Raw genomic sequence first — 27,117 nt, forward strand, 5'->3', positions numbered from 1 at the left:
AAGCCAGGATCGTGGGTTCGAATCCCACTCAGGGCATGGATGTTTAGTTTGTATGTGTGCGCGTTTTTCTGTGTTTGTGCACAGGTAGAGGCCTTGCAACGAGCTGATCACCCGCCAAAGGAGTCCTACCGAATGTTTAAGATCTAGAAAAACCGAAGTGAACGAAGAAGTTCATGGAGGTAGGCCTAGGCCCACTGGGGCTATAGTGCCAATGAAAAAAAAAACTCTCTTCGTCAAGGAATTTTACATTTCGCTGTAGCTTGAGATAGTACCAATTTGAATAAAAATATGTATATTCAGAGTTATAAGTGAATACTATGCCCCATATTTTGACAAATTATAACCAGCACAAATGTTGACAATAAAACTGTCACGTTCCACGAAATGTGTTTTACTTAATGAATGAAACATTAATGAAGAGTTTTCTAGACCTAACACTTTAATATGAGCAATTTGGAACAATTTTATATTATTCTTGTATCATTTATTGACTCGTAGCTTTAGAAATTGATCATTCATTTGACACAAGTTTAAAATTTAATGTTCTGAAAAGGTTCTCTCCTTCTGTGGGAATAATCTTTTGCCTTCAATTACTGATTGTTTTTAATTGTCAACGTATTAACGCGACGTTAACATTGCTTACAGTTATGCCATGGCTAGAAATAACGATACATTAGACGCTATTACAGATAAGTTTACGAAGGTTACCTTCATTTGGTACACTTAACACTAATGGTGTTTCTGTCAATTTGGTTCTTAGACGTATGACTTACTGGCACTTTAAAGGCACATCTCGTTTCATGACATACGCTGACGCTTATGCATTCGTGGGATAGTTATCGTTGTGCGTTTTAAACAATACATCATTTTCCTCATTTAACAATGGAATGTAAGCAAACTCGATTATTTAATGAGACGTTTCATTTCAGCGCGATATCTCACAGGCCTATAATCCAGTTCTGAGGTAACAGAATAAGTTTATATTAATTTTAAAATCTAATGATAAGACTATTTTGAAGTTAAATCCAAATAAATACGAACTTGAGAGCAAGAGATTAAAAGAACGTCAGTATTTATTTTTCTCGCCCAAAAATCAAAGATTTCAAGATGGAAACGGTATGTTTAATGAAATGACGAAAAAGAAACAAATATACGTAGAATATTGGTACGGGTATAGAAACTAAGTCAATCTGTCAATAAAGGCCAATTAATCTAAGACGGATCTATATAATTAAATTCTGGATAGCAATTACAATTTCAAACACAGTGATAATCGCAGAATAAGTATCGCATACTTCGATATTCAGAACAATCACTGGACATGAGGCCATGAGATCGCAATTGATGCAGTGGAATGACATGATAATCTCCCTGGCTTTCAGCAAAGGGACGTCGCCATATCTGACGAGCAAACTGTTGACCGCATTTTAGAGCTAAAAAAAATTAACTACGTTATTTGCAGTACGCCAGTGACTATATGAACGAAACTGTCAGCTGTAATCAGATATAATTCTAATGTGACAAACTAAAGCACTGCTGCATTACACAAAATATTACAAACCGCGTCTCTCTCTAGCAATATCATCCCATCGTTTCGCTGATTTTGACATATAAGTATGTGCAGCAACATGTTGAACCTGAATGCCGTTCCAGTCGCAACTCGTGCATTGTTTGCACACGAAAACTGACGTTATATAAACGAACTAGAGCACTCTGAAACAAATGCTGTGTTACACGCGAAAGGACACGCTGAGTAATTGAAATGTTCCTCTGTGAAACACAACTGAAATTGGTATATGACTATTTACCTTTTCATTATGTGAATACCTACAGGAACCGAGCTAGTTCTATTTTACTCAGGAGAATCTCATTCTGCATTACGTTGCCAAATCTGAAAAGAAATACCTTACAAGAAGGTACATATGATATCATCTTCTTCATCGTTAAGGTTAACACCAATTTCAGCCCGTAATTACAATGCAGACGAGAATCTTATATTTAAAATATTCACAGAATTCTATAGATAGTAGTAAGACTATATTTATCTTAATATGCTAGCTTTGCCTAGTACTGTAAAGTTACCTTGCACAGAACCACAGGATTACATATTGTCCCACTGGAACACGGAATTAAGGATCTAACCTCATCAAAAAAGGTTCTTCTTTTTAATTTCTTTTAATTCGCTTAGTGGGGGGTGAAGTCCAACTGGGTCCACTCGGCACGGCGGCCACTAATTGGCCTATTGTAGCCTGCACGGGGTAATTATGATGATGGAGAATTTGATGGAATGAAGATTGGCAGGGGAAAGCGAAGTACTCGGAGAAAAGACGCCCCAGCCTCACTCTGTCCACCACAAATCCCACTTGACCAGATCCGGGATCGAACCCGGGCCGCCGCGGTGGGAAGCCAGCGACTAACCGCTTGAGCTATGACGCGGCGTAAGGTCCTTCTTAGTTACAATTTTATATTTTGCAATTTGTATAACGAAGCTGTCAGAAGCTCAGAACTCTAGTGACAAGAGGTAAAACCATTAGTGGATAATGAAACTGAGTGGATACTAAAGGATGTTTTGTTGGCTAAATTTTGGGAACTATCCCAAAACGTGCCTGGATGGACTGAGGAAAACTAAGAAAAACATCATTCAGGATAGTGGGTGTCCAGGCTGAAAACCGAACTCGATAACTTTCGAATACAAGTCAGAAAGCATTGCCGCTTGGGGCAACATGATCTATCAGATTCCTACCTAAGAAGCTAACAGTGGCTCAACTACCCAACAAATTCCGCCATTTACGGAACTCGGAAGTTTCATTACCGTGTCAACAGAAGCTCACCAGAGCCAAACGAATCATAACGAGGTAATGTCTTACTTGGTTTGGTAGTATTTTGGTGGTAATTTCCTCGAATAATTAATCGTCGAAGGTACAAAACACGGACTTGTAAAAGCATATTAAAATCTTAATCATATTGAAAGAGAAGAGAACAGGTCATCGTAGTCAGCTATAGTGCTACTACCACAGAGGGTAAAGATGGCTAAGGGTGCACGGCGTATAAGAGTAAGCAGGACAGTTTTTCAGCTGCTGGCAGCTTATAGTATTAATAGCTCAAGTTTTATACCTAAAGCGTAACTGTAGGCCTATTTTATGCCATCAGCACAAAACGCATCGAGTGGTGAACTGCAAGAATAAAGATGTCTTGTGTCATTGAGCAACAGAACTAAATATTGTCAAGTGTTAGGTTTATGTGACTTATAAGATAGGTTTTGGATTTGATGATATAATTTATTGGACCTTTATAAAATTGTTTACAACAATTCACAAATCACTATCTGACACACTGTCAGCTTCTTCCGAGTAGACACTCCACTGGGACTATTCTGACTTCCAACTAATGTACTCCGTTGTACTCCTTCAATTCTGTTTTGATTTACGACTGACTGTGCCCTCTTTAAACTCCTCGGCACGGATCCCACGTAAAACTCCGTCTTCTGTTTTCAAGAATGCATGTTTATTTGTCCGTTACACACCAATGGATGCATTGGTGTGTAACGGACAAATAAACATGCATTCTTGAAAACAGAAGACGGAGTTTTACGTGGGATCCGTGCCGAGGAGTTTAAAGAGGGCACAGTCAGTCGTAAATCAAAACAGAATTGAAGGAGTACAACGGAGTACATTAGTTGGAAGTCAGAATAGTCCCAGNCAAGAAAAAGAACATGTCGTATGGCATTGGATGTGAGAGTAGGATGCACAAAGTTAGTTTAGCGGTAGTACATCTCATTTCAGTACTGAAGATACACGCTTCGAATACTGGTTAGGACGGATTTATATATAATTGTTGGAACTGGGATCAATACTCTTGAACAGCTCACGTTCAACGTAGCTGCCCGCGGCCCACCCTCTCACCTCCCGTATCCCCAACTAACACCCCCCTCCCACCTAATACTCTGTGTGCCAAACGGCACATTATCCGTGTATAATTATCATTTCCTCTTATACTTTGACGGATTAGGCCCTCTATCCCATTCCAAATTCAGAATTAGAGAATTATTGTTTCTCATGCCTGTATTTTACACACAATCTGCATACTATCTGTGAGTTTAAAAGCCTATGTTCATAAAATTCAAGCTTTAAAAGAAACGTCAAATTTTTGGTACAGCCCCTTTCCCATGTTACCTAGCCAATCATCACAAGAATATCGTCATATGCTAGCTGTGGAAATAAGTTCGGTCAAGAATTCCTTAGAAAACTCCCCATAAATCAACATGTATTGCTTTCAGAAATAAATTATTTAAAATAAAATATTATTAACATATTTGTATAAGGTATAAGGTAAAGTTATCCCGATGCTTAACTAATTAAGCACTACGCCATGAAGGCGTATGGGGGAGTGGATATATAGATCCACATTTTCTTGATCTTGGCACTAGTTGGTAGTGAGTGGTCATCTTCACGCCCCGACCGCTTTACGCCCGGTGAAAGAGACCCCGGTACCCATTGGATAGGAGGCTAGGTGGGCCCATGAGTCGGCCTGGACGTGGAAAAGAGAAAATTTTTGACCGTACCGGGACTCGAACTCCGACACCTCGCTTGTCCAGCCCGTAGCTAGTCGCTATACCGACTGCGCTAACCAGGCTCCTGATTATCTCAGTGCAAGGAAAAATATTATCCGCATTGTCCGTGCCTTCCAAACTGGACAAATCGAATTGCGAGTTATTACCCTATAAGGATCCTCCTCAAAGATCGGTAGTTGCAAGCAAGCAGTTTTCCCGTAGCGGAGTGTCATCGTCTGGATTCCTGCCACGATAGCATTCCTCACGCTGATATCATAAGGCGCATCCCGACACCGGTAACAGCCTGCAGGCTGAAGGCAGACAGGAGACAATACACAGTCCGGTCGTTTCATGCGACTGATTATCTGTTTGACGACCGCCTCTGTGGTCTAGTGGTCAGAGTTTCTGCCTACATATCCACAGGTCCCGGCTTCGATTCCCGGCGTTACCACATTTTCTGAGAAGTAGTGGGCCTGCAAATGGGTTCACTCAGCCTCGTGAAGATAATTGGGGAGCTATTTCAAGGAAATGGCGGCTCCGGTCTAGAAAACCTAGATTAACGGCCGTGGAGATCCGTTGCGCTGACCACGTGACACCTTCTACCCGCAAAAGTTGGCACTAACTTCAGCCACAAGCGGTGGTCGCTCGGTCGGTATAGTTCGCTTGCGGACTACAGGACACGGAGTTTGTTTGTTTTCTTTGTTTTGATTACATTGTTGACACCCAAACAGTTTGTGTGTTCTATGTGCCACTTGCAAAACAGCTCGAACAGTGTGAACAAAAATATATGTTACATGTTTCGGACACATCCGACCGAGAATACACCCTTGTGGAAACTGCAAGTATACAATACGAATTGTTGTCCTGTATCTCTGGTAATGAAGGCATGAACCTAGTCTCTGAGCTTAGAGGAGGAGCATAGATTGGGGGTATTCGAGAATGGGGTGCTGAACAGCATACGTGGGGCTAGAGGTCGTAACAGGAGGCTGGGGAATATTGCATACTGGACTTTAAATTTCCGATCAGCCTCGTATCAAATGGATTCCGGGGGCTCCTTCCGTGGGGGTAAAGTTGGCGGGGTATGAAGCTGATCACTCACCTCCATCTAGTGCCGAGGTCAAGAAAATGTGGAGGTATACACCCACTACGGCATGTACTGTCTTCGCTCGCCTGGAAACCGGGATCATGGGTTGGAATCCCACTCAGGGCATGAATGTTTAGTTTGTGTGTGTACAGGTAGAGGCCTTGCGACGAGCTGATCACCCGCCCAAGGAGTCCTACCGAATGTGTAAGATCTAGAAAAACCGAAGTGAACGGAGAAGTTCATGGAGGTAGGCCTAGGTCCACTGGGGCTGTAGTGCCAAGGGGGGAAAAAATACACGCACTACCCCAGACGCCTTCATTGTGTAGTGCTTAATTAATTAAGCACATGGGTAGCTTTACTTTACTCTTCAAAACATGTTATTATGACGTTCACATCAAGGAGGATGGGGTCATTTTGGCATGTAGCACGTATGGAAGTGATGAGAAATGCATATAAAATTTTAGCCGGAAAATATGGGAGGACGAGATCATTTGGGAGATCTAGGCATTGGTGGAAGTGTCTTAAAGAAGTTGGCCTTCAAAATGTGTACCGGATTTTTTAGCTCAGGATACGACACAGCGGAGAGTTCTTTCATGAATGATAATGTATATTCTAGTTCCGTTAGAAGCTTCAAATTTATTGTCTAACTAAGCGACTGCTAGCTTCTGGAGAAAGCTTCTGTTTCACTGATTTTGTTGTATCAAATCTAGCACATGATTACCACAGCCCACAATACAGAAAACGTACATACTGACAGTGCATATGGTTGATCATCTAACAGTAAACTGCTTTCTGTATGTATATCTTCAGTGAGATCACTTCATAAGAGCTGTTCGTTCAGTTGCCTTACATCACGGAAGACATTTCGGCTACATTGGTGTTCAAAGCAGTTTGGAGAAGTAGATCAATGCCTAAGCAATGACTGCTTATTTCTCTACTCAAAACCTTAGGGGGTAGGCTTTCAGCAGAAAATTGCAAATAGTAATACATCCATACAGTAGTGTGTGCCTGATATCCAGTCATTGCTCGGTTAGTTCTTTTTCTTTGGGTGGGGTGAGACTGAGTTCACTTGGTACGTTGGCCACTAACTGGCCTATTGCACCAGCCCCGGATGATGATGATGAATGTGGAGCAGTCGGTGGAATGAGAATTGGCTGGAGAAACCGAAGTGCTAGGATAAAACCTGCCCTAATGTCACTTTATCTTTTTCCTTGGCACTACAGCCCCAGTGGGCCTAGGCCTACCTCTATGAACTTCGGTTTTTCTAAATCTTACACATACGGTAGGACTCCTTGGGCGGGTGATCAGCTCGTCGCAAGGCCTCTACCTGTACACAAACACAGAAAGACGCACAAAAACATCCATGCCCTGAGTGGGATTCGAACCTACGATCCCGGATTCCAAGCGAGCGAAGACAGTGCATGCCTTAGACCGCTCGGCTACCGTGACCGGCCTAATGTCACTTTGCCCACCACAAATCTCACATGACCTGACCTGGGCTCGAACTCGGGCCATAATGTTCATATTTATTTGGAGCGATGCCGCGCTGAAGAATGAGACAGTAAGGGCCCCTGAAACGTGGGCAGTGCATTCCACTTCTCTATGACGCCACCACCCCAAAACAGGATGAACTGCCGTGAAGATCTCTGATCATCTGTAATTGTAACTGTACGAGAATAACATACATGTAAAGGGGTTTAAAACTTCTAGTTCTGAAACCACATAGCTACAGAATTAAACTGATGCTTAAAGCAGGGATTTTAATTTAAATATTACTTTTATTGTTCTACAAATAACATAATTTTAATGAAACCTATTTTCTCTATTTTAGTTCTGTTTAAAGCGTACTTCGAACAGGCGGATGTACTGCATAAAATGTGAAGCAAGGCAAAATTGTTCCTCAAATTCGTTGAGCAGAATGACATGAAGAAGTGCATGGGTGGTTGAGGTATAGCTCCTCGCACCTTTAACCGGTGCACTAGACTGATGTGAGTAGTCACGGCCAAGAAACCCCTGGAACCCGTGGCTGGTGGGCTAGATGGTCCCCAGAGACGGTCTGTACCGTGCGGAGAAAATAATTTCTGCTTCTGTCGAGAATCGAACCCCTAACAGTATAAAACTTTCGACCATGAAAGTGTGGTATGAAGTCTTCCTTCATGTTATACTGATCATTAGAAATTTGAAGAACAGCGGTCTATAAACCTAAAGCTTCGTTTAGAATCTGTTACTGCTGCTAATGTTGCTGGTAAGAACGTCACTTCTAATTGGATCAAAAATTGTTTTTCTTAAGCAGAGTCCGTAATGTTACCTTCTTAATTTAAATTATTAATTGCATTCAACAAGAATATTTTATCACCGCATGGCGTGACTGCACTTAATGAATTTTTCTTATATCTGACAGTACAAGTTTCCATGTTCTGTCTTTTGCTTGTGTGCACTTGTCTGTGTTTCTTCCTTCTTTCCTCGCACATAATTATAACTGGTCTCTGATGTACTCAGTAAGAACAGAAATAAAGAAATTAATTATTATTAGAATTCAATAATTTTCAAAATGTCATCTGGTTGTTCAATCAACATAACAAGAGCAGCTCATTATTAGTATGGAAAGCATAAAGATTTTAAGCGGAGGAGAACAGACATACAGAACCTGAGAAGGTGTAGTTATGTCATGCAATACAAGGATTGGAACGAAAAATTAAAAACATAAAATTGAGAAGAAGCAAATTTAAAATACCTTTTCAGCCTTTAACAGAATTTGGAATATGTAACTCAGGGTGTGAACAAATTTTTTCACTCCTCTGATTTATTTTTTAGATTATTTCTGAAATATTCTTCTGTCATAAAATAGCACCCTCATTTCATCACATCCTCCAGAAGGCCCTTCGTCTCCAGGAGTGAGTTAACTTTTCAATATGCCTACTTTATGAGGAAATATAAATGCCTTCACGAGCTAGAATACTGCACTAAAATTAATGGCATCACAGTCACATGAAGCAGCTATCTGAACTTAGAAATGCAAGACTACATTTATCATAAATGCCAGCAGCATTCTCCAGTTCCAAATATAGCCTTAATTTCCTTCTGCAATTTATCAGACATTTTCTCACCCTCCCCTCCGTCCCCTTAAAACGTTACAAATTAGAAACTATCAGACACTTTGTAACTAATTACTTATCACACACACACATATTAATTTTTTGTTTACTTTACATGCAGTATCTGGACTATAAACACTTGAATAATAGGTTGACTGAAGAATTGCAGAGGATTTGGATGGAAGCAGTCTCCGTCCCGGAATTTGCCGGGGAAAATTTAAGAAAATTGCCAAAAATTTCGGTCAAGGTAGGAGGAGTCATGGCCAAGATTATATTCTGAATACTAGCCCAGAGAGTTACTGCTATACTAACCCACTCAGTATCTACACTTATTGAACAGGTGATTCATTTTTGACCCAGTGAAGATCAAAATGTAAACCCAATGCATGTGCAGAAAGCAAAAACCTAGGCCTATTCAATCAAGACAGGATTAAATGAGTACAAAATTTAATGCTATAATAATCTAAGTCCACTAAGCACAGCCCTTCTTACAAAGTTAATAATTGCTCTATTTATGAAGAATTTCTAGGCCCTTTATAGATTACAGGGTTCCATATTACACCAGCCCCAACAGGCCCCCAGTTGGCTATGTAATGAGCAAGATATATATTTCTTGCTCATTACATAGCCAACTGGGGGCCTGTTGGGGCTGGTGTAATAGGGAACCCTGTAATCTATAAAGGGCCTAGAAATTCTTCATAAATAGAGCAATTATATACGAGTACAGCATGACAGGCTATAATGCACCTGTGCCATATCGTCCACATCGACTAAAATACATTTTAATATTATCCTTCCGTCTATATCCATATACTCTGTGTGGTTTCTTCCTTTCAGGTTTTCATATCAAGACTGCCACTGTGTGCTACATACCCCGATCACCTCATTCTCTTAGCTGAATCACTCTAATGATTTTTGTGGAGATACAAGTAGCATAAATTTATAATCAGTATCACACTGAAATGTGGAGCAGTTTAAATGTTTCTTAACACATCAACAAGTAATGGTGTTTTCATTTCTCTTACCTAGTGTTATGATGCTGTAAGATCCTCATTATCACCATATTCTGTAGAACTTCCAGAACTAACACAGTATCACAACTTTAAACGCTGCTTTGTTTTGAACTGCACGTTTCACAATTTCCACACTAAGAAAATATCACTCGTCAATACACACTCCACAGTATCTTCCTATGACTCCATATCACCAGGGCGACCTATTTAGCCTACTCACGAAAGACATATATTTCTAACTTCATAAACAACACGAGTTAGCGGATAAACTTGGCTGAAACAAGTTTCGTTGCGTTTCTGTTTGTAGAATTAATTCGAGAGATATCCGAAAAGGTGGCAGCACAGTCCACTAATTGTCAGACATAGTAACAAGCGCGAAAGTTTAAATACTAAATTTACAAATAGTTAAAAAGTATTTATATTTTCATGCCCATTTTTATATCTACATAACTAATTATGCGTTTATATACTCCATTTTCTTTGATTATTTATTTGTCATTTATTTTGCATTTATTCGTAAGTTTTCGTTCATACTTTTCTGCTTCATTTCCCACTTCATATTTTGTTTCGTGCCCTAACGTTTTTCTCTTTCATTTCTTCATTTTTTCCTCTTTCCCCTTCCGTCTGTCATTCCTCTTTCTACTTCTGTCTCTTTCTATATACCCTTCCTGATCGTGATGAATGGAATGAATGCATGGTGGTATCATAGTTCTTCATACTGCATTGTATTCTACAGTTTCATAAAACCTGACTAAAATGAGATTTGATAATGAGTTTCTTGCACAGAATGCGATTATTCGATCTGGGACTTTAATTCGAAGTAGTTTTAAGTTTATCAAACCCGAGAAAGTTTAAATTTATAACGATTCTTTTGACCAAATTTTACTCAAAGCAAATTTTATAACCAAATATTATGGGAAACCAACTTAACTCTATTACAAACAGAGTTAATACGCAACTGTCTCATTTTCACAAGAGGCTTATAAAATGGCAAAAATCTTGTGTTTAGACCATACCACTGTAACTCACATTACGAAGTATAATTGACAGTTACCGAGCTTAGGAGCTGAAACTTTCGCTTTAAAGTGGTCTATGCCTATCAAGTCATGACGATACTGCTAGAATGGATGTACTGTTTAGGGAATTTCTGTATTATACTGCATGATGCCGGCAGCTAGGCATTTCACATTAAAATATCGGGTCATTTATTTTTCACTAGCAGCCCCCCCCCCAACTCTCCCTCTCTACGTTCGCACATGTGCGCGCAGCTGCCTCACTGTTACTGCCTATATTATAACGAAGTAGGAGAGGCGCCGACGCCGTCACTCTGGCGTTTGCTTGTTCCCCAAAGTGCACCTGTACGTTTGTATGTTAGCTAGCTCAGTGTGGTTTACAAAGCAGCTTCAACTGATTTATCGTGTTTACTGTTTCATAAATACGGGTATGAGACAGGTCGATATTCAGCTCCGACCTCTCGATTGATTTTCATATTAAGGTGTTACTCTTGTATCCAGAGAAGCAAAGAATCTTCAGGACACTCGTTCACAACATCTTACGCAAGAGAATCTGAGTAACATGTAGTCTATACTGACAACTGTATTCTTCTTCGTCATAATTATCACATTAGCATTCTTCGAGTAAATTCTTTAATTACTCAAAGTACCAGAGTCAGTTTTAAGAGCTTCTAGTCGCTTAGCTGATCAATAAATTATCCATCTTTTGCGTAATTCAAAAGCTCATTACCGTGTTTATTAGGGCCCGCTAGTGGACTTCAGGCATATGAATTCAGTCCACACATCACATCCTACTATTAACTTAATGATTCATATTAATATCATCCTTTTATCTATCCCTAGATCTTCCAGATAGCCTCTTTTCGTGAGATATATCGTTTTATAACACGCATGCTACATGTCCCCCCGCCCCATCCTCCTAGAGTTCATCATCCTCACAGTGTTCGGTTAATAGTACAAATACAGTTATAAACTCACCCTGCCACGTCTTCTGACTTAGGTTCCAGAATGAACTGTATATATAACAGTAAGTGTAGGAGGTATATTCGGCTTCCTTGTCGCGAGCTGAGGGACTGGTGAACAATTCATAATTTATGTAACACTTCCGTTTTCTTATGTTTATTATGTGAATAATATATATATATATGTGGAGCGATTTAAAAAAATATTGTTATTAATGCAATCCCCATTTTCAATTCTATCGCTACCATACTCGTATTACCCTTACCGGGACTTGAACTCCGACCCCTCGGCGGTCCATCCCGTAGCCAGTCGCTATACCGACTGAGCTATCCCGGCCCATGATTGTGACCTTTCCTTTCTCGAAACCATTCCATAAAACCACTCAAAGCCATCACAATTTCCGGGTACTATATTTCCATAGGCTCACAGGGCCTCTCAATATAAATTTGTTTTAATGAATTAAGCATTAAAAATGTTATTATATACAATAGCTAAAATATACAGCTGCAAGAAGGCAAAGTTTAACGTTGTAAATATTATATTGGTAAAATTAAAATATGTATCTCAGTACAGTAGTCTTCCCTTGTATTAACGTTAATGGCCATTCTTAATCTACGTTCTATGTATTTATGTATGTATTTTTTTCCTTGGCACTACAACCCCAGTGGGCCTAGGCCTATCTCCATGAACTTCTCCGTTCAATTCGGTTTTTCTAGATCATACACATTCGGCAGGACTCCTTGGGCGGGTGATCAGCTCGTCGCAAGGCCTCTATCTGTACACAAACAGAAAGACGCAAACACACAATCTAAATAGCCATGCCCTGAGTGGGATTCGAACCCACGATCCCGGATTCCAAGCGAGCGAAGACAGCACATGTCTTAGACCGATCAGCTATGTATGTATTGTATTTACTGAAAGGAATTTTTTGCTTTCATTAATTTTTAGGACAGGTAGTTATCAAATTAGGCTCGAGAAGAAAAAAGAAGGGTTACTTTTCACCATGTCGGAAAATCAATAACTTTCATACACTTTAATCGTTAATTTACAAATGACCATATTTCTGACAGTAGCATCTGTTTATGATTGGCGTTTGGTTTCCAGGTCATTTCTTCTTCAAAATGGCGATTAAGGTCTGTATGATTCATTGGTGCCAATCTATGAACTTCCACTAGGGTGGCGGCCGGACGTCGCACGTGCGCACACACACACACACATACTCATGAGTTCATCTGGGTGCACTGAGGCCAAACATAACGATCACACAAATTGCGGCTGTCAAAACTTACGTCATAAGCTAAACTGCGCATACCAGAGTAATTAAATTTAAATCCGTCATAAGGGCATGTGAAAATGATCAAAATCTACCATTGTTCCTCCCGAAACATAATCGTTGTGTCCTTTCCTATTCGTCTTTTACATAACCCTTGACATTCCTCACTACTCTGACCATGGAATTGCAAAGCGTTGTTAAAATCGCAAAATTAATCAAATGAGAAAATAGTATGATATCTATGTCTTCTGAATACCGTTGTTTTGACAGAGAGAATGTGTCCTTCAGGATCCTACGGACAGAAATATTGTGATAAAAGTGGTGGCGAAACGAAATTTGAGGAGATTCCTTCCTCTGAAGTGGCTTCAGTGTGATCTTAAGTAATCTGCTTAAGTATGTACACTAGTTTCGTTGTTTTAGTATGTAGAAACGTACTCCAATCTCATTGTTGGAGTTCTCAGTCCCGATGCAATAATCGTTTCTCATAATTTATCAACACACTGGTGGATACATTTTAGTAAATGCAATAAGCAATGAACTTAAACAACTGGAACATGACTGTATGCATCTGCCACAAGCGTGCTGAGTTCATTCTACAAACCGACATTTGTCCACATGTCCAAAAATTGTAAGATACCCATGCTACGAGCAACATGTGACTAGGGACTATAGTTTTGTGGACGAATATGTCGCCGTGTAGATCTTGTGTTAACCGACGTTTCGGAAGAACGTATCGCCCCCATCTTCATGGTATAAGAAAGCTGCGAGCGATGAACCAGCGTGAGGAGGTGACGAATATGTAATTAAGTAAATCTAATAATAAAATATAGTTTGTTCACAAAGGTATATCCATTTATGGGCAAACTGGACCAGCACGCAGACGTTTTCTGTGTTTATGAGTGACCCGCTACTTGTTACCGTGGTCCGGCCGTCATTCCAGTCTGAAAAGCCTATTCCTATAAGCAAACGTGGATCCCATGTCGTGTTCACTTTTTCAACGTATCTCTCTGTCCTCGCCTGCTGCAGCAATATTCATACATTACACACAGAACACGCTACAGAAAGCGTGGCTTGCTTCTGTCCACACAGAATACAAATAGTGTGATTGTCAGCTGCATGCACACACCTACAGCATGTCACCAGTTAAAAACTGCGCTATACATTCGTATCCTGTATTCCTCTCAATCCTAAAAGCCATACAGAACAGCCCCTTCCAACTCTGTTCTCTTTATTGTTGTTTGTACTTGTGTAAGGGCACCAGAATGCTTGTACTAGGCCCCGTGTTACTGGGGATAAATGTCGGTTTAAAACAGACTAGTAGTATTTAATTTAAATACATAAGCTACTACTTTTAAAAATCGACTTAATTTACTTAATTACGCAAAACTGATTTGTAGGGTAAACTATATAATCTGTCCGACTCTAAAACCAGTGGATATCCAATTTTTACTCGTGGTATCTTCCGAAAAATGAAGTAGAAACTCAAAATATTACACTTCATGTGAAATATTGAGTTCTTTCAATTAGGACAGCAGCATTAGATGTTTATTGCCGGGATATTAAGTTTCTAAAGCGTCTACTATCCGCATAATGGTGTATTAAATATTTATTATAATGCCAATGTAAAGTTTATTCATATTTCCAATATTAAAATACAGTATTTATGCATGTAATAAAAAAATTAAAATTATTTTGATCAACAAATGTAATTACACAAAAATGACTTCATTATTTGATTAACGAAAGAATTGTGCGTAGTAATGAGGTCCACGTCCAATCAGATTCTACGATTCATGATGTTTTGCATGCAGTACATAGCACAAATTTAGCCTATTAATACTGTAACTTGTAGGCTATATGAAGAGTATAGAAAATTATTTTTCGTGAAAAGGTAAAAAAGAAATGACACAGCATCTCCTTTACGTGTAAAGATGTCCCATTGTTTGATATTTTCAAGTCAGCAAGAGATACGTGGATTTGATATTATAAGACAAAGAGAGTTTCAAACACAGAGGAATACCTATGACGCTTTCTCAAACGCATGCGTCTTGCAGCGTCCAAAATGACGAGATTATGCACTGCTTTTGCGAAATAACATTATTCAAAATTTCGGATATCTGTGTCTGAAGTCTATAATTTTAACTCAGAAAATGGCTTCAAATCATATACCATGTAAACTGAAATCACTGATGGAATATCTTAATAATATTCGGCTCAAACTTGGTCTGTTAAGAGCATTTGCTGAAATATTTATACCAGTAACCGTGTAAGTGATAATGAGCCGCAAGCTATATAGGGCTATCCACTCAGCTGTATTTATATGACACAATCGCAAACTTACCATTTGTGGATTTGTTTTTTCTCTTGCTGAAAGCTAAACTATCCTCTCCGCCATCCAGGTAGACACTTCTCCTCTCTTGCAGATCGATGGACTCCGTCCTGAACCTCACTCTGGCCACAGAGTCAGTACAACATCCACGTGGCACGTAGCTGGGGACAGAAAACACTGTTACAGGATCTACGGGCGCCGTAGACTCACTGTAGATGTTAGGATGCTGTTCCTGACGAAGTTTAATGGCGTCCCTCTCGTCTTGCTGCAGCTGTGACGTCGCTGAGCGTCGTCTGCAGATAACGAGCGTCGCCGTGATGAAAATGCCTACCAGAATCAGGCCGGCTGCTGCGACAAGGACTCCTAATACGACGGCCATTGGATGTTGTGAAGCGGAGACATCTTCGTCGATATCTGTTGGAGATTTGGCTAATTTGTACAAATATCTGTTGCATATAAACTGAAGAAAAATAGCATTCAGAAGGTGACTGCTGTTGGCTGAAAATATTTTGGAGCACTGTATTTCAAAGCGGCAAAAGTCTGACCTTCAAAGTTAAAACAGAACCACAAACAAGCTTCGCGGCCTGTAGTCCACATCGGACTATATGACCGAGCCACCGCCGCTTTTCGGCGAAGTTAATTCCAACTTTTGCGGATAGAGAGTGTCGCGTGGTCAGCACAACGGATCCCCACGGCCGTTCGACACAAAATATATTCTCTATGGGGAGGAGGGAATTTTATCACAGGAAAGAGGAAGGTAATATCGCCTTCCGTTCTTTTTGTTTTCTGGAAAATAAAATTTTAACAATAAAACTGTAATCCTCAGACGTCTGACATATTCAATTATGCTGTGAATTCACAATACACGATAAAATGGTAGAATATTTCGCATTCGGTGGGTCCCCAGTTCAGCCTTCTGCCAGAAAATAGAGCAACGAACGCCGGTCGGGCCTCACGTGTGGCACCGTATCACAAAATACAACATTTCACCTTCTAACAAAATGCTTCTTTGTTTAAAATTAATTAGCATTCAACTAACGTAATCACAGAGTAATTGAGAACTTATATATGTACACGTGTTGCAACACTTCGTATGAAAGAGAGGAAGTTACAGGATCTAAATTACAATATAAAAGAATAGTTAAAAATAGTAGGATATTTAAACAATACCGTCAAAACTAAGTCGCATCAAAAAACTAAAATTACATAAATATAAATCCAGTTCTATCTCATTTAAGACACTGAAATCTGTAGCGAAGAGAATGTGACAAGAAGCTATCTAAAGCTAAAACAATATTTCTCATCCCTAAATACCCCATTCCTCCCACGGCAAGATTACGAAACAGCTGTGTTCCTCTTATGCATTTGGTACAAAGAACGCTTAAAAAACCGTGACCCACAGAACTTACCAGTTTTGGTTAGCCTCTCCATGGAAGTAGACACTCTGACCCTTGGAATGATGACTGGGGGTTCACTGCGCCCCTTTGCGTTGACGGCATACACAGCAAGCTCGTAGTCTCTCCCTGGTTCTAGGGCGCTCAGGGCGAACACGGGTTCCGCACCGAACACTCTGTATATGGGTGGTCCTGGAGCCGATTGCCGGGTTCCCTGGTCGTTCATTGTGGCCTGTCCGCCTTGCCTCTGCGAGATGGGTGTTGCGTCCGGCTGCATGGGCGACTCACTTATCTCTAGCATGAAGTGCTGGGTCAGGTCGCCATCGTACCCAGCTACACAGCGTACCTCGAGCCCACCGCTGCTGCGGTTTCGTAGTACGCAGTCTTCTGGAGGCTGGGGCGTTTCTGCGGCACAAGAACACGTATTAATACCAACTGCATCTGTGCCCACATATCATCTACTTATTTTATTGCTAGTGAGGTGGGACTAAGTCCCTTGTACTGCGGTTACTTCTGGCCTATGTACCAGCCACAGATGATAGGTAAGGGTGATTGTGGAGCAATTGGTGGAATGAAGATTGGCAGGGGAAACCGAAATACTCGGAGAAAACCTGCCCCAGCGCCACTGTCAAACAGTAATAAATATCTGGGGCTCGACACCAAGACTTACTGACTGACTGGCCGTCAGTCGCAATGTGACTTTGACGTTGTATATCTCAGTATTCAATAGCTGAAGTATTGCCAAGCAACGACTAAGCAAACAGAAGTCGTTAGGAAGGAGTTAAAAATGTGAGCAGTTATAATCAACTGTAGCTGTAAAGAAATGCCAATGAATCCAATCGTCAAATCTAGAACCCACAATTATTCGTCACGCAAATCCTTTATACGTAACAATAGAAATGAAGGAGTTAATGCCACCCTGTTCTCTTCCATTTGTTTTTAAACTGAGAATGTTCTCCTACAACGACGGTTCATAGATAAAGCTGTGTGGTGCATTATAAGATCGTTGAGACATCGTCCGCACAGGCTCTTTGGCAGAAATCATCTCTTACCACAGTTTTCACTGCATAGCCGGAGGAATTGGTAAGAGAAGGGACTGAACAGACGACAAGTCCAAGAGCTACTGTAACAATTTGACGAGCTACCGTTATTTTTCAAGCAGCCGTCACTAAAAAAAGTGTTTGAAATTTCCACTTTCCTTACGAGATCCCTCTCTAGGGAGCGGTGAGTCTGCATGCTGATGTTTCTAGAAATAAGCACCTCGTAAAGTAGCAGAACGAAAGGATGGAGGGACATATTTGAAATTCAGACCGCAAACCAAGGGCGGGAAGAGGGAGGAGGTGAGGCCGTACGGAGCAGTTCTTCCTATAGTGTGAATATTTGACAGTGTCGTTCCCTGCGTTACGAGTCGGTAATCCTCCTTCATATAGCAGTACGCGTGTATGTTTGTCTCTGTGTGTAGCGGTAAACATACCTCAATCCTGACGTGCGTTGCAAAGCGTATGGAAAGAAAAAAATATAGATGAGATGTTGCAGGAAGTAAGCAAAATACATAGTACATGAAGAGATACGGCAAGAAACAAGAAGATGGTAATATATGAACAGATAAAACAAGATGAAGTACAAAATATATCAAAATTACAAATCTTCTGTGACATGTAGACACATTTCTAGGCAATGCCTGAAATACGCGAACACTACAATATAAAATGTCGTGAAAGAAGCGTTTTCTATGTGGTATGCGCAGTGCCCAGTGTTAGGCAACGGAGCCCTAAACACGCATCCCTAATAGAAAAAATGTGTTTTCTATGAGGTCCGCACCGAGACTGTTTGCTAGGCAACTGCTTAGTAATGCACATATACAATAATAAAGGAACTGTGTTTTCTGTGTTGCGTGGTCAGTGCCGGGAATATGTAAGGGAGACAGTTTGAAGAAAGAGCAGAGTCAAGAGAAGTGGAGTACAACGGACTACAACAGAGAGTACGAGAATGAGAACTGTTGAAGAAGAATTAGAAGTCAGCCTGTGATGATTTAACATGTGATTAGAAGATTTAGTCACAGTGAGGCTGTTTAATTCCGTTACCAGGATACGACTAGTGAAGACTGATAATCCTAGTGCATGCGTAACGGTGAACCGTAAATTGTGTATATAAGCGATAGCGCTGCATTACTTGTAAGTACAAGTTGATTGTACAAGATGTTAATAAATTCAATCATCCAATACAAACCCCTTCTACAGTCACTAATACAAGTGACACTGTAATGAACAGTATAAAATATATTCTTCAAGCACCTGAATAGTATAAAATTTTTTACTTTCATTGAAATAGATTTATAGAACTCAGATCACAGGTCCTGTATACATGCATATTAGCATGCGTGCAATAAATCATCCTACGGTTCAAATCTCAGTGCTGTAAGTCAAGGTTAGCACTGTAATATCCGTACAGGAAGAATAAAGAATAATCAAATTCACTCAGTCCCTTACTTCCTTGCCGCTGAAGTATCAGTCCCGGGAGGTTTCTGGGTTTGAACGTATAAACCCCCCCCCCCNTAGTTAAAATATCGGATCTACTGTTATATCGGGACGACTGATACACGGAGATTTTTAACATCAAAAATACTTTTCGTGTTTCCGCTGTAGAAATGCTGAGGTGAGGCATACGTACCCGAGGCACACAGAGAGTAGTCGCCAGATTTACATATTCATACAGGTTACGGGGCTATGTATTCCCCAAAGCCAATCTTGACGTGAAGTACGGACTCTGCTGATCACAGTGGCCGCGCGGTCTGAGGCATGAAATGGTTTCGACCATTCGAACACTGAGATCGTGGTTTCGAAACCTACTCGAGGCATGGATATCTCTTTATGTTTATTCTGCTCGTGTTAGGTAGCGGTCTTGCGACCGGCTGATCCCACGTCCAAGGAGCCCTACCGACTGCGTAAGAGATTAAGAAACTGAAGTGAAACGAAGCGTTTCGCCGCTGTTCTATGCTCCAAGTGGGAGCAACCGGATAAGAAGTGCAGAGTCTCGAGAGAGGGGTGTGTTGGTATGAGTTTAACACGTACGCTTGTGATCATCAGAGATCGCGACAGGCGGGACGCCGCGATGATTGGACTTATTCCATCTACGTAAGAATGTGCGGTTAAAACATTGTTTTCTGCATTACACATAGCACAATCGGTATAGCGACTGGCTACGGGCTGGAAGAAAGAGAGGTCTGAGTTAGAGTTCCGGTGGGGGCAAGAATTTTCACTTCTCCATGTCGTCCAGACTGGCTCTGGGGTCCACCCCACCTCCTATCCAATGGCTACCGGGGGCTCTTTCACACGGAGGTAAAGCGGCAAGGGCATGAAGCTGACCACTCACCTCCAACTAGTGCCGAGGTCAAGAAAATGAGGATCTATACATCCACTCGCTCCCTTCCGCCTTCATGGCGTAGTGCTTAATTATATAAGTACAGGGACAAATTTAACTTACACAAACATTTCCAAGTACAACAAGAACTGGACTGATGTGAGGTTCTCACACGGGTGACAAGGAAGAGTATAGTCTTCTTGTAATACCGTGTAGTTTGGATACCGAAGTTTCGAAGGAATCTATTGCCTCCACCTTCAGAATTGAACTCAGCTTCCTGACCCCTTCTGCTGCTTTCTTGTTTGACTTACTCTTCGACCCTGAAGATAAAGGCAGTATGTGCCTCCAAAAAGTAGGTTTCTCTCCAAACTCCATGTCATTTCAAATTGAAATATCATACTCTTCGTAACATATGAGCTCGCCACCATATCATAGGTTACTAGGGATGTTCCATGTTACAAAATTCCGGTTCTCAATATTCACACTACGGTATCTTGCCGGAAACATTATCCATAACCTCAACAATTAACGTAACATATCACTTTAACTTGAAACTTGTTAACGAGAGAAAGAGGTGCAATGTAGTATCAGAAGGACTTCATTTAATGAATGTAGTTTCTCAGTTTACAAAAAGAGAAATAAATTTTAATACGTGATCTTATGATCCCTGTGGGCCGCGCCATAGCTCAAGCGGTTAGTCGCTGGCTTCCCACCGCGGCGGCCTGGGCTCGATCCCGGATCTGGTCAAGTGGGACTTGTGGTGGACAAAGTGGCGGTGGGGCAGGTTTTCTACGAGTACTTCGGTTTCCCCTACCAATCTTCATCCCATCAATTGCTCCACAATCACCCTCACCTCTCATCTGGAGCTGGCACAATAGGCCAGAAGTGGCCGCAGTACAAGGGACTTAGTCCCACCCCACCAGCAATAAAGAAATATATAGCCCCTGTGCAGTTATGCATTTAATTTTACTGTAGATATAATTCTTTGAAACGAAATGCTGCCACTGTTGATATGTAGTGAAAACTATGGGTTTTAATACAGTAATTCTTCTTGATGTGCTGAAATTACGTACAAGCTGAGCACATCAATTTTGTAGAAAGACGAATTTCAAAAGAGTAATAAGCCTAAATCTATTCACAATGCACAAAATGATATATATTTAAATTCCGAATTTCAGGAAATGTTTAACACCGATTTATAGAAGGATTCACTAACAATACCTGGTACAAGTAAATGGGAAAAATGCACACAACACACGGCTGGGACAAGTGTACTTTAGCTAGTAGTACATTATTAGATTAGATAATATTGTTTCCCAATTTATAGCTTATAACGACGTTTAATAAACTGCAAATATTATGTGCAATGAGAGGATTATTATGAAACATGGGCTTGGACGCAAGATTTCATAATATATTTGAGATGATACCCAAACATTTACCTGGAGGAACCGATAAATATCATAAAAATACTATTCAGCATGTCAGGAATTCCTGGACTGAGATTCGAACCTGGAACTTCCGGAAAATAAAATCCTAATCCTTACACTGCCAAACTGATTAATTAGTGTAATATTGCGTATTGTTGTTATTGTCAGTTAATCTAAGTGATTAGCAGTGTATGCAATTGTCAGGAAATACACCTCCAATATTTGCTGGGAAGTCTACACTGCCCTACGTTTCAGAGCTTATTGAAATGTATATGGCGTGTTCATGGCATTATTGTTGGCACGGGGAAACACAGAGAACTCAGGCAGAAACCAGTACCAAATTTCCCACTACAGCTTGACGTGAACTGCCCGAGGACTCGGAGAGAACATCGTGATAAGAAGCCGACATCTAATCCCATGGGCTAAGTCATGGCCATCTGCTAAACTACTGGAATACAAAGCAACTGACCACTAGTACGTAGAATCTAGGAATTGTGAAAATCTACTGTCATGAAATATTTTTACAAAACTCCGCGTTACTTAATTGAGGTGTAAATTGTTTTAGCTTTGACTTCACCATTTTCGTTTAAACTTGCTTCAAGATGAAAAGATGTTATCTAAAGATCATACCCAGTTAAGATAAGCATACTTACTGCTACGTTTTGTCTATGATACAAAGAGTTTAAAATGCTGGAGATATCTCAAGCCATAGATACGAGCCTGATAGCAAAGGGTAACCATTAACACAAAGTATGCTATTACCAACTTATCAAATGATACATGAAAGAAACATGCAATATGCAAGACCTTCGAGTTGATATGACGAATATTGCTGTCAAGTGGATGGAATTCCTGTTTCGTATTCAGGAGGTCCCGAGTTAAAGGCTCGGCTACGAGAACGACTATCCTGACAAGCTTTTCGTTGCAATTCTCGGCCCCTGAACGCAAGTGTCGGGTTAGTACTCAAATCTGGTCACGGCCACTTCCTTCCGTGTCCTTCCAAACTGAATATTCGCCACTCGTCCTGTCATTAGGCTGTATATAATCAAAGCTATCATAATCGTAGTTTAATAAATCGTAAGTAAATGAAAGCAAGATATAAATGCTACCAGTTCTTATGCCGCACTTTCCGAATAAATTTAGAGTGTTTTAGGGCAGTTAACTCAAGGAATGTGAGATGGGCGAGACATGCAGCAAGCATGGGAGGGATGAGAGAAGCGTACTCAATTATTTTTTGAACACGTGAAGATATGAAAATAACTGGAAGAGTAGGAGTATATGTCAGGATAATATTAAAATGGAACTAAGATGCAAATACAATGCGAGTAATGGACTAGATTCGGCTGGATTAGGAAATTGACCAGTGGTGGGCTCTAGTGTGGGTCTGGATGGTACTGGAACTTCTGGGACCAGAGAAAGGCGTGGAGATTCTTGACAAAATCTGCTAATAACAAGTTCTCAAGGTGAACTATTTCCTTTGCAGTCGGTTGGTTACATTTTATGTTTCATACTGGGGTAAGGTCGTGGCTGCTCAGTAAGATAACAAAAGTATGAGTATAATTTTGATATGGAACTAACATGAGATTTAGATAGTAAATTTAATAGGGACCACATGATGGAGAGGCAGACAGATGATAAAAATGCTTTTTGTAAAATTATGAAGAGACTGTAAATTGTACACATTTCGAAATTCACACTCTTTGGAAGAAAAATTAGGTAGAATTTCACACTTCATCTCACGTTTCTGACTTTTCATGTCTAGTTCTGATATTCGCACTTGATGGAATAATGTTATGAGGTTTACAGCATATTATTATAGGAACTGCTGATTTTAAACGTGTCCAAATATGATTCCTGGATTCATTACTCTATAATAGCCCTGATATGTTCCATACGAAACACAAGCAGTCAGTGATACATGGTTATTTTCAATTTGAAAAGAAGAAAGGGTAAGGGAATTTTAAGTATATGAGAAACGAAAACAGAGAACGGGGGGTAGGGTATCGAACACTACAGACGGAAAGAACCAAATATAAGAAAATTATACGAAAGACCATTCGAGACCGAAAGATGAAAGAACCACAAACAGTAACATATTGAAGGGAAATATAGGAGGATGGATAAATTCTGATTACATTACAACCGTAACATTTCCGCTGAGTAGAAAAAAAAAAGAGGAACAGGGAAGAACAATGATGTTTACAGTGAAAGAGAGAAGAGAATATAGAAGTACAGTGTAACCAACCTCGGAGACATAGAGTATAACCTTCGAAGATTTCCCAAAACCAATTCATCTCCCACCACTACCAACTTCCTCAAATATACCGCTAGCTAAAACCATGCTTCTTGTACAGAAGTAACCTTAAACCATATGGAAATTGGTTACGGTTAAAGGTCATAGGTGGGCTATGGAATCTCCTTCTACGGCCAAGTGTATGTGACTCCAGGGGGCTCTCCATCGGCGGCGAGGGAAGTCGGAAGAAGGAGGACGAACTAGAAATCGCGAATTCAAACCACGTATCTATAAGATCGCGTGCGGAATATTAACAAGGGAGAAATCTTCAAGTTGTGGACTTTTTGCTTGTAGATATAGCTACAATCTTCTTTGCCCGGCGCTGCACAATTCTTTGTATATGTACTACAGTCTATGTCTCCCCTTCTCAGTTCTTCTTAAACAGAAATGCTACATTTTTATTATGAGTGACTACTCCTATCTATAGCTACAGTATATAATAAGCAGCAATATGGCGGTCCTGCTCTCATATTGTCAAATATACTGTTCTGCCGTGTCCTCAGATTATGCAACGATTGTACGGTTAAGTGACACAAACAAGCGCGCACACACACATACTTACTTACTTACTTACTTACTTACTTACGTACTTACTCATGGAGCTGACCCCTTCTGGAGGAGCCTCCAATTCTGCAGCTGCTCAAGAATTTCCCAGCATTTTATGGAACCCGAAAGTTCATTACCGTGTTCACAAGAGCCCTCCACTGGTCCCTATCCTGAGCGAGATCTATCCAATCCATACCATCCCATCCTATCTCTCTAAGATCCATTCCAATATTGTCCACCCACCTACGCCTTGGTCTTCCCAATGGTCTCTTTCCTTCTGGCTTTCCCATCAATATCCTATACGCATTCCTCGTCTAACCCATTCGTGCTACATGACCTGCCCACCTCATCCTCATTGACTTGATCATTCTAATTATACTTGGAGAAGAGTACAAGTTATGAAGCTCCTCATTATGCAGTTTTCTTCAACACACACACACACATATATACAGTCTATATTTTGGTTCAGTTTTAGCTTGAACACGTAAATAAAAGTTGGTAAATTGCTTTCAGTGAATTAATTATAATTCTATTAATACTTACAGAAAGCCAAGTTTATTATTTTATTAAGTATCTAGCCATGATTACTAGATCATATACTGCCCTATTTATAATTCGCTTATCACTGAATTAATTTAATATAATCGTCACGATTATTTATTTAAATGGTATATTCATTATAGACATTTGCTGCACGTAATATAAACTTAAGTGAACTTCAGGTAGATTTATCCTGTCCTATAATGAGCTGTACAATTTTATTTTTTATTTTAAAGGTGGAACCACAAATTAATATTCTCGATTAGCCAGGATTTCTTATGTACCGAATATGTTGCATTAGGGAAACGCCCAAAGGTTTATTAACCTACACGTGGTAATAATAACAGTGTGAGCTACAAATATTTAACTTTAAATAAGGCAGTATTTCTTTACTTGCGGAGTCGGGTTTTGTAACAATAAGAAGCAATTTTTCCTTAAACATATATGTTAATGGAAATGCGAAATATTTTCTTCGAGGTAAGACTCGACTTTAAAAATGTCATTCAAAAGACTCTTTCCCATAACTGTGTCATTTCAGATAGGATTTCATGGAACAGATATTATTCACTGATGGGCAGGATTCAATGTCAATGCGGTTGATTCACATTCTCAAGGTGCCGTTATATTCCATCTGAGAAGTTACCACTTCTTCTCATTGTCCGCCATTAGAGCCTTAAAACATACAACGACCATTTTCGTCCAGTATCTTTATTGATTCATTGTTATCAACACTCCAAGAACTTCTACAGCTGAATCAGCGCTGTAAAATAGATGAAGAAACTAATGTGATTTTTATCTACAGAGAATAATAAGTTATGATAAGAAATAATAGCCTTCTTTTCTTTGATACGACACCGACCCAATAGAAAACGACACTTCCAACAGTTCTTCGTTGCAGCGGGAACTCTTTACCGAGTTGTTACCTAGCAACGATAGCAGGATATGCTTGCCTTTGCCTAGCAACAACAGGAGGGATATACTCATATATAGACACACAGAATGATGGGAGGGATTTATGAAGTAGGCCGTTCAGATGGACTCAGTTGCCATGATATACATACGAAATTTCATAAAGACCTGTTCAAGCAATTAAATGTTAATAAAGGAGGATTCACAGGCACATAGACAGCATGAAGATCGTATAAGCCTACTGTCATCTGTAGTCTACTTTCCTTATTTTGAAAAAAAAAATGAAAGTAGGCTGATGCGATCTCCATGCTTTCTCTGTTTCTGTAAATCTCCCATATTAATTTTCGGATACCTGAAACCAATCTTTATTAAACTTGTTTCAGACCAAAGAACGTAGGCTGGAAACATAAATCTGAGAGCCAATGATAGAAACAGAGGAGAATGACTACCACGAACGGTGTGAAATATTGTCAGTTAGTACCAAACTGATACCAAGTTAAATGTGATGGACGGTACTTACTCGCTGGAACTATGTGGAACAGACATGGCACGGTCTGACGGCCGATGCTGTTGCTTGCCCAGCACGCCAATGTCCCAAAATCGACCTCAGATTCTGGCGTGTACCGAAGGACACTGATCAGGCCCGAGTGGATGACTCTAGAACCGGGAACTGGAAGTACGTCACGGGATTTGTTGTAAGTCCAGCTGAACTTTACGTCATCTCGAGGATCTGCTGTAACCTCACATTTCACTTCTAGAGTTTCGTGACGAATAGCACCAATGCGACGAGAAGCCAAACCTTCCCGACATTGTGGAGCATCTGGAAAGAAACAGTGCCAGACCGTACTTATAGAGAAGGTGAACAGAAGGTCATGCAAGCGTCATAAACAGACTTCCTAATTTTATCTTAAAATAGTTCAGTTTAAAAGTAAACACAATTCTTCGTGTTGACGTTCTTGCTAATGGACGCTTCAGATTTTCGGACAAAGTGCTGTAAATTGTTATTCTACAATTTGAATTTGACGTTATGTGGAGTTCGTAAATTATTTTATACACATGTTTATAACTTTTTTAATCTAAATTTTTCACCTTCATCGAATTTTAGGACCATAAATCACTTTTCAATACAAAGATGCCAAAAAAACTCACTCACTCACTCACTCATGGAGCTGAGCCCTTCTTGAGAAGCTGCCAATTGTGGAGCTACTCAGGATCTTCCCAGCATTTTATGGAACCCGAAGGTACATTACCGTGTTCAGAAACGCCCTCCGCTGGTCTCTATCCTGAGCCAGATCAATCCAACCCATACTATCCTTTTTCTGTCTC

The 27,117-nt window shown here is 40.2% G+C and overlaps 1 protein-coding gene across 3 annotated transcripts in view; it reads right to left on the reverse strand.

Moving 5' to 3' along the window:
• The window catches only part of LOC111875430 (hemicentin-2), a 462,602-nt gene that overhangs the window by 211,194 nt on the left and 224,291 nt on the right, over positions 1–27,117 (reverse strand). For all 3 annotated transcript variants that reach the window (XR_004514196.1, XM_033755808.1, XM_033755807.1), the window contains 3 exons: positions 26,312–26,611; positions 16,729–17,118; positions 15,332–15,733 (listed from right to left, as the gene is read on the reverse strand). Coding sequence is in view for 2 of the 3 variants with exons in the window: in XM_033755808.1 (XP_033611699.1) it covers positions 15,332–15,733; positions 16,729–17,118; positions 26,312–26,611 (1,092 nt within the window). In the remaining variant the exon portion in view is untranslated. The remainder of the gene's footprint in view (positions 1–15,331; positions 15,734–16,728; positions 17,119–26,311; positions 26,612–27,117) is intronic.

The sequence above is a fragment of the Cryptotermes secundus genome, unplaced genomic scaffold (genome assembly GCF_002891405.2).
Source record: "Cryptotermes secundus unplaced genomic scaffold, Csec_1.0 scaffold253, whole genome shotgun sequence".
NCBI classification, from domain to species: domain Eukaryota; kingdom Metazoa; phylum Arthropoda; class Insecta; order Blattodea; family Kalotermitidae; genus Cryptotermes; species Cryptotermes secundus.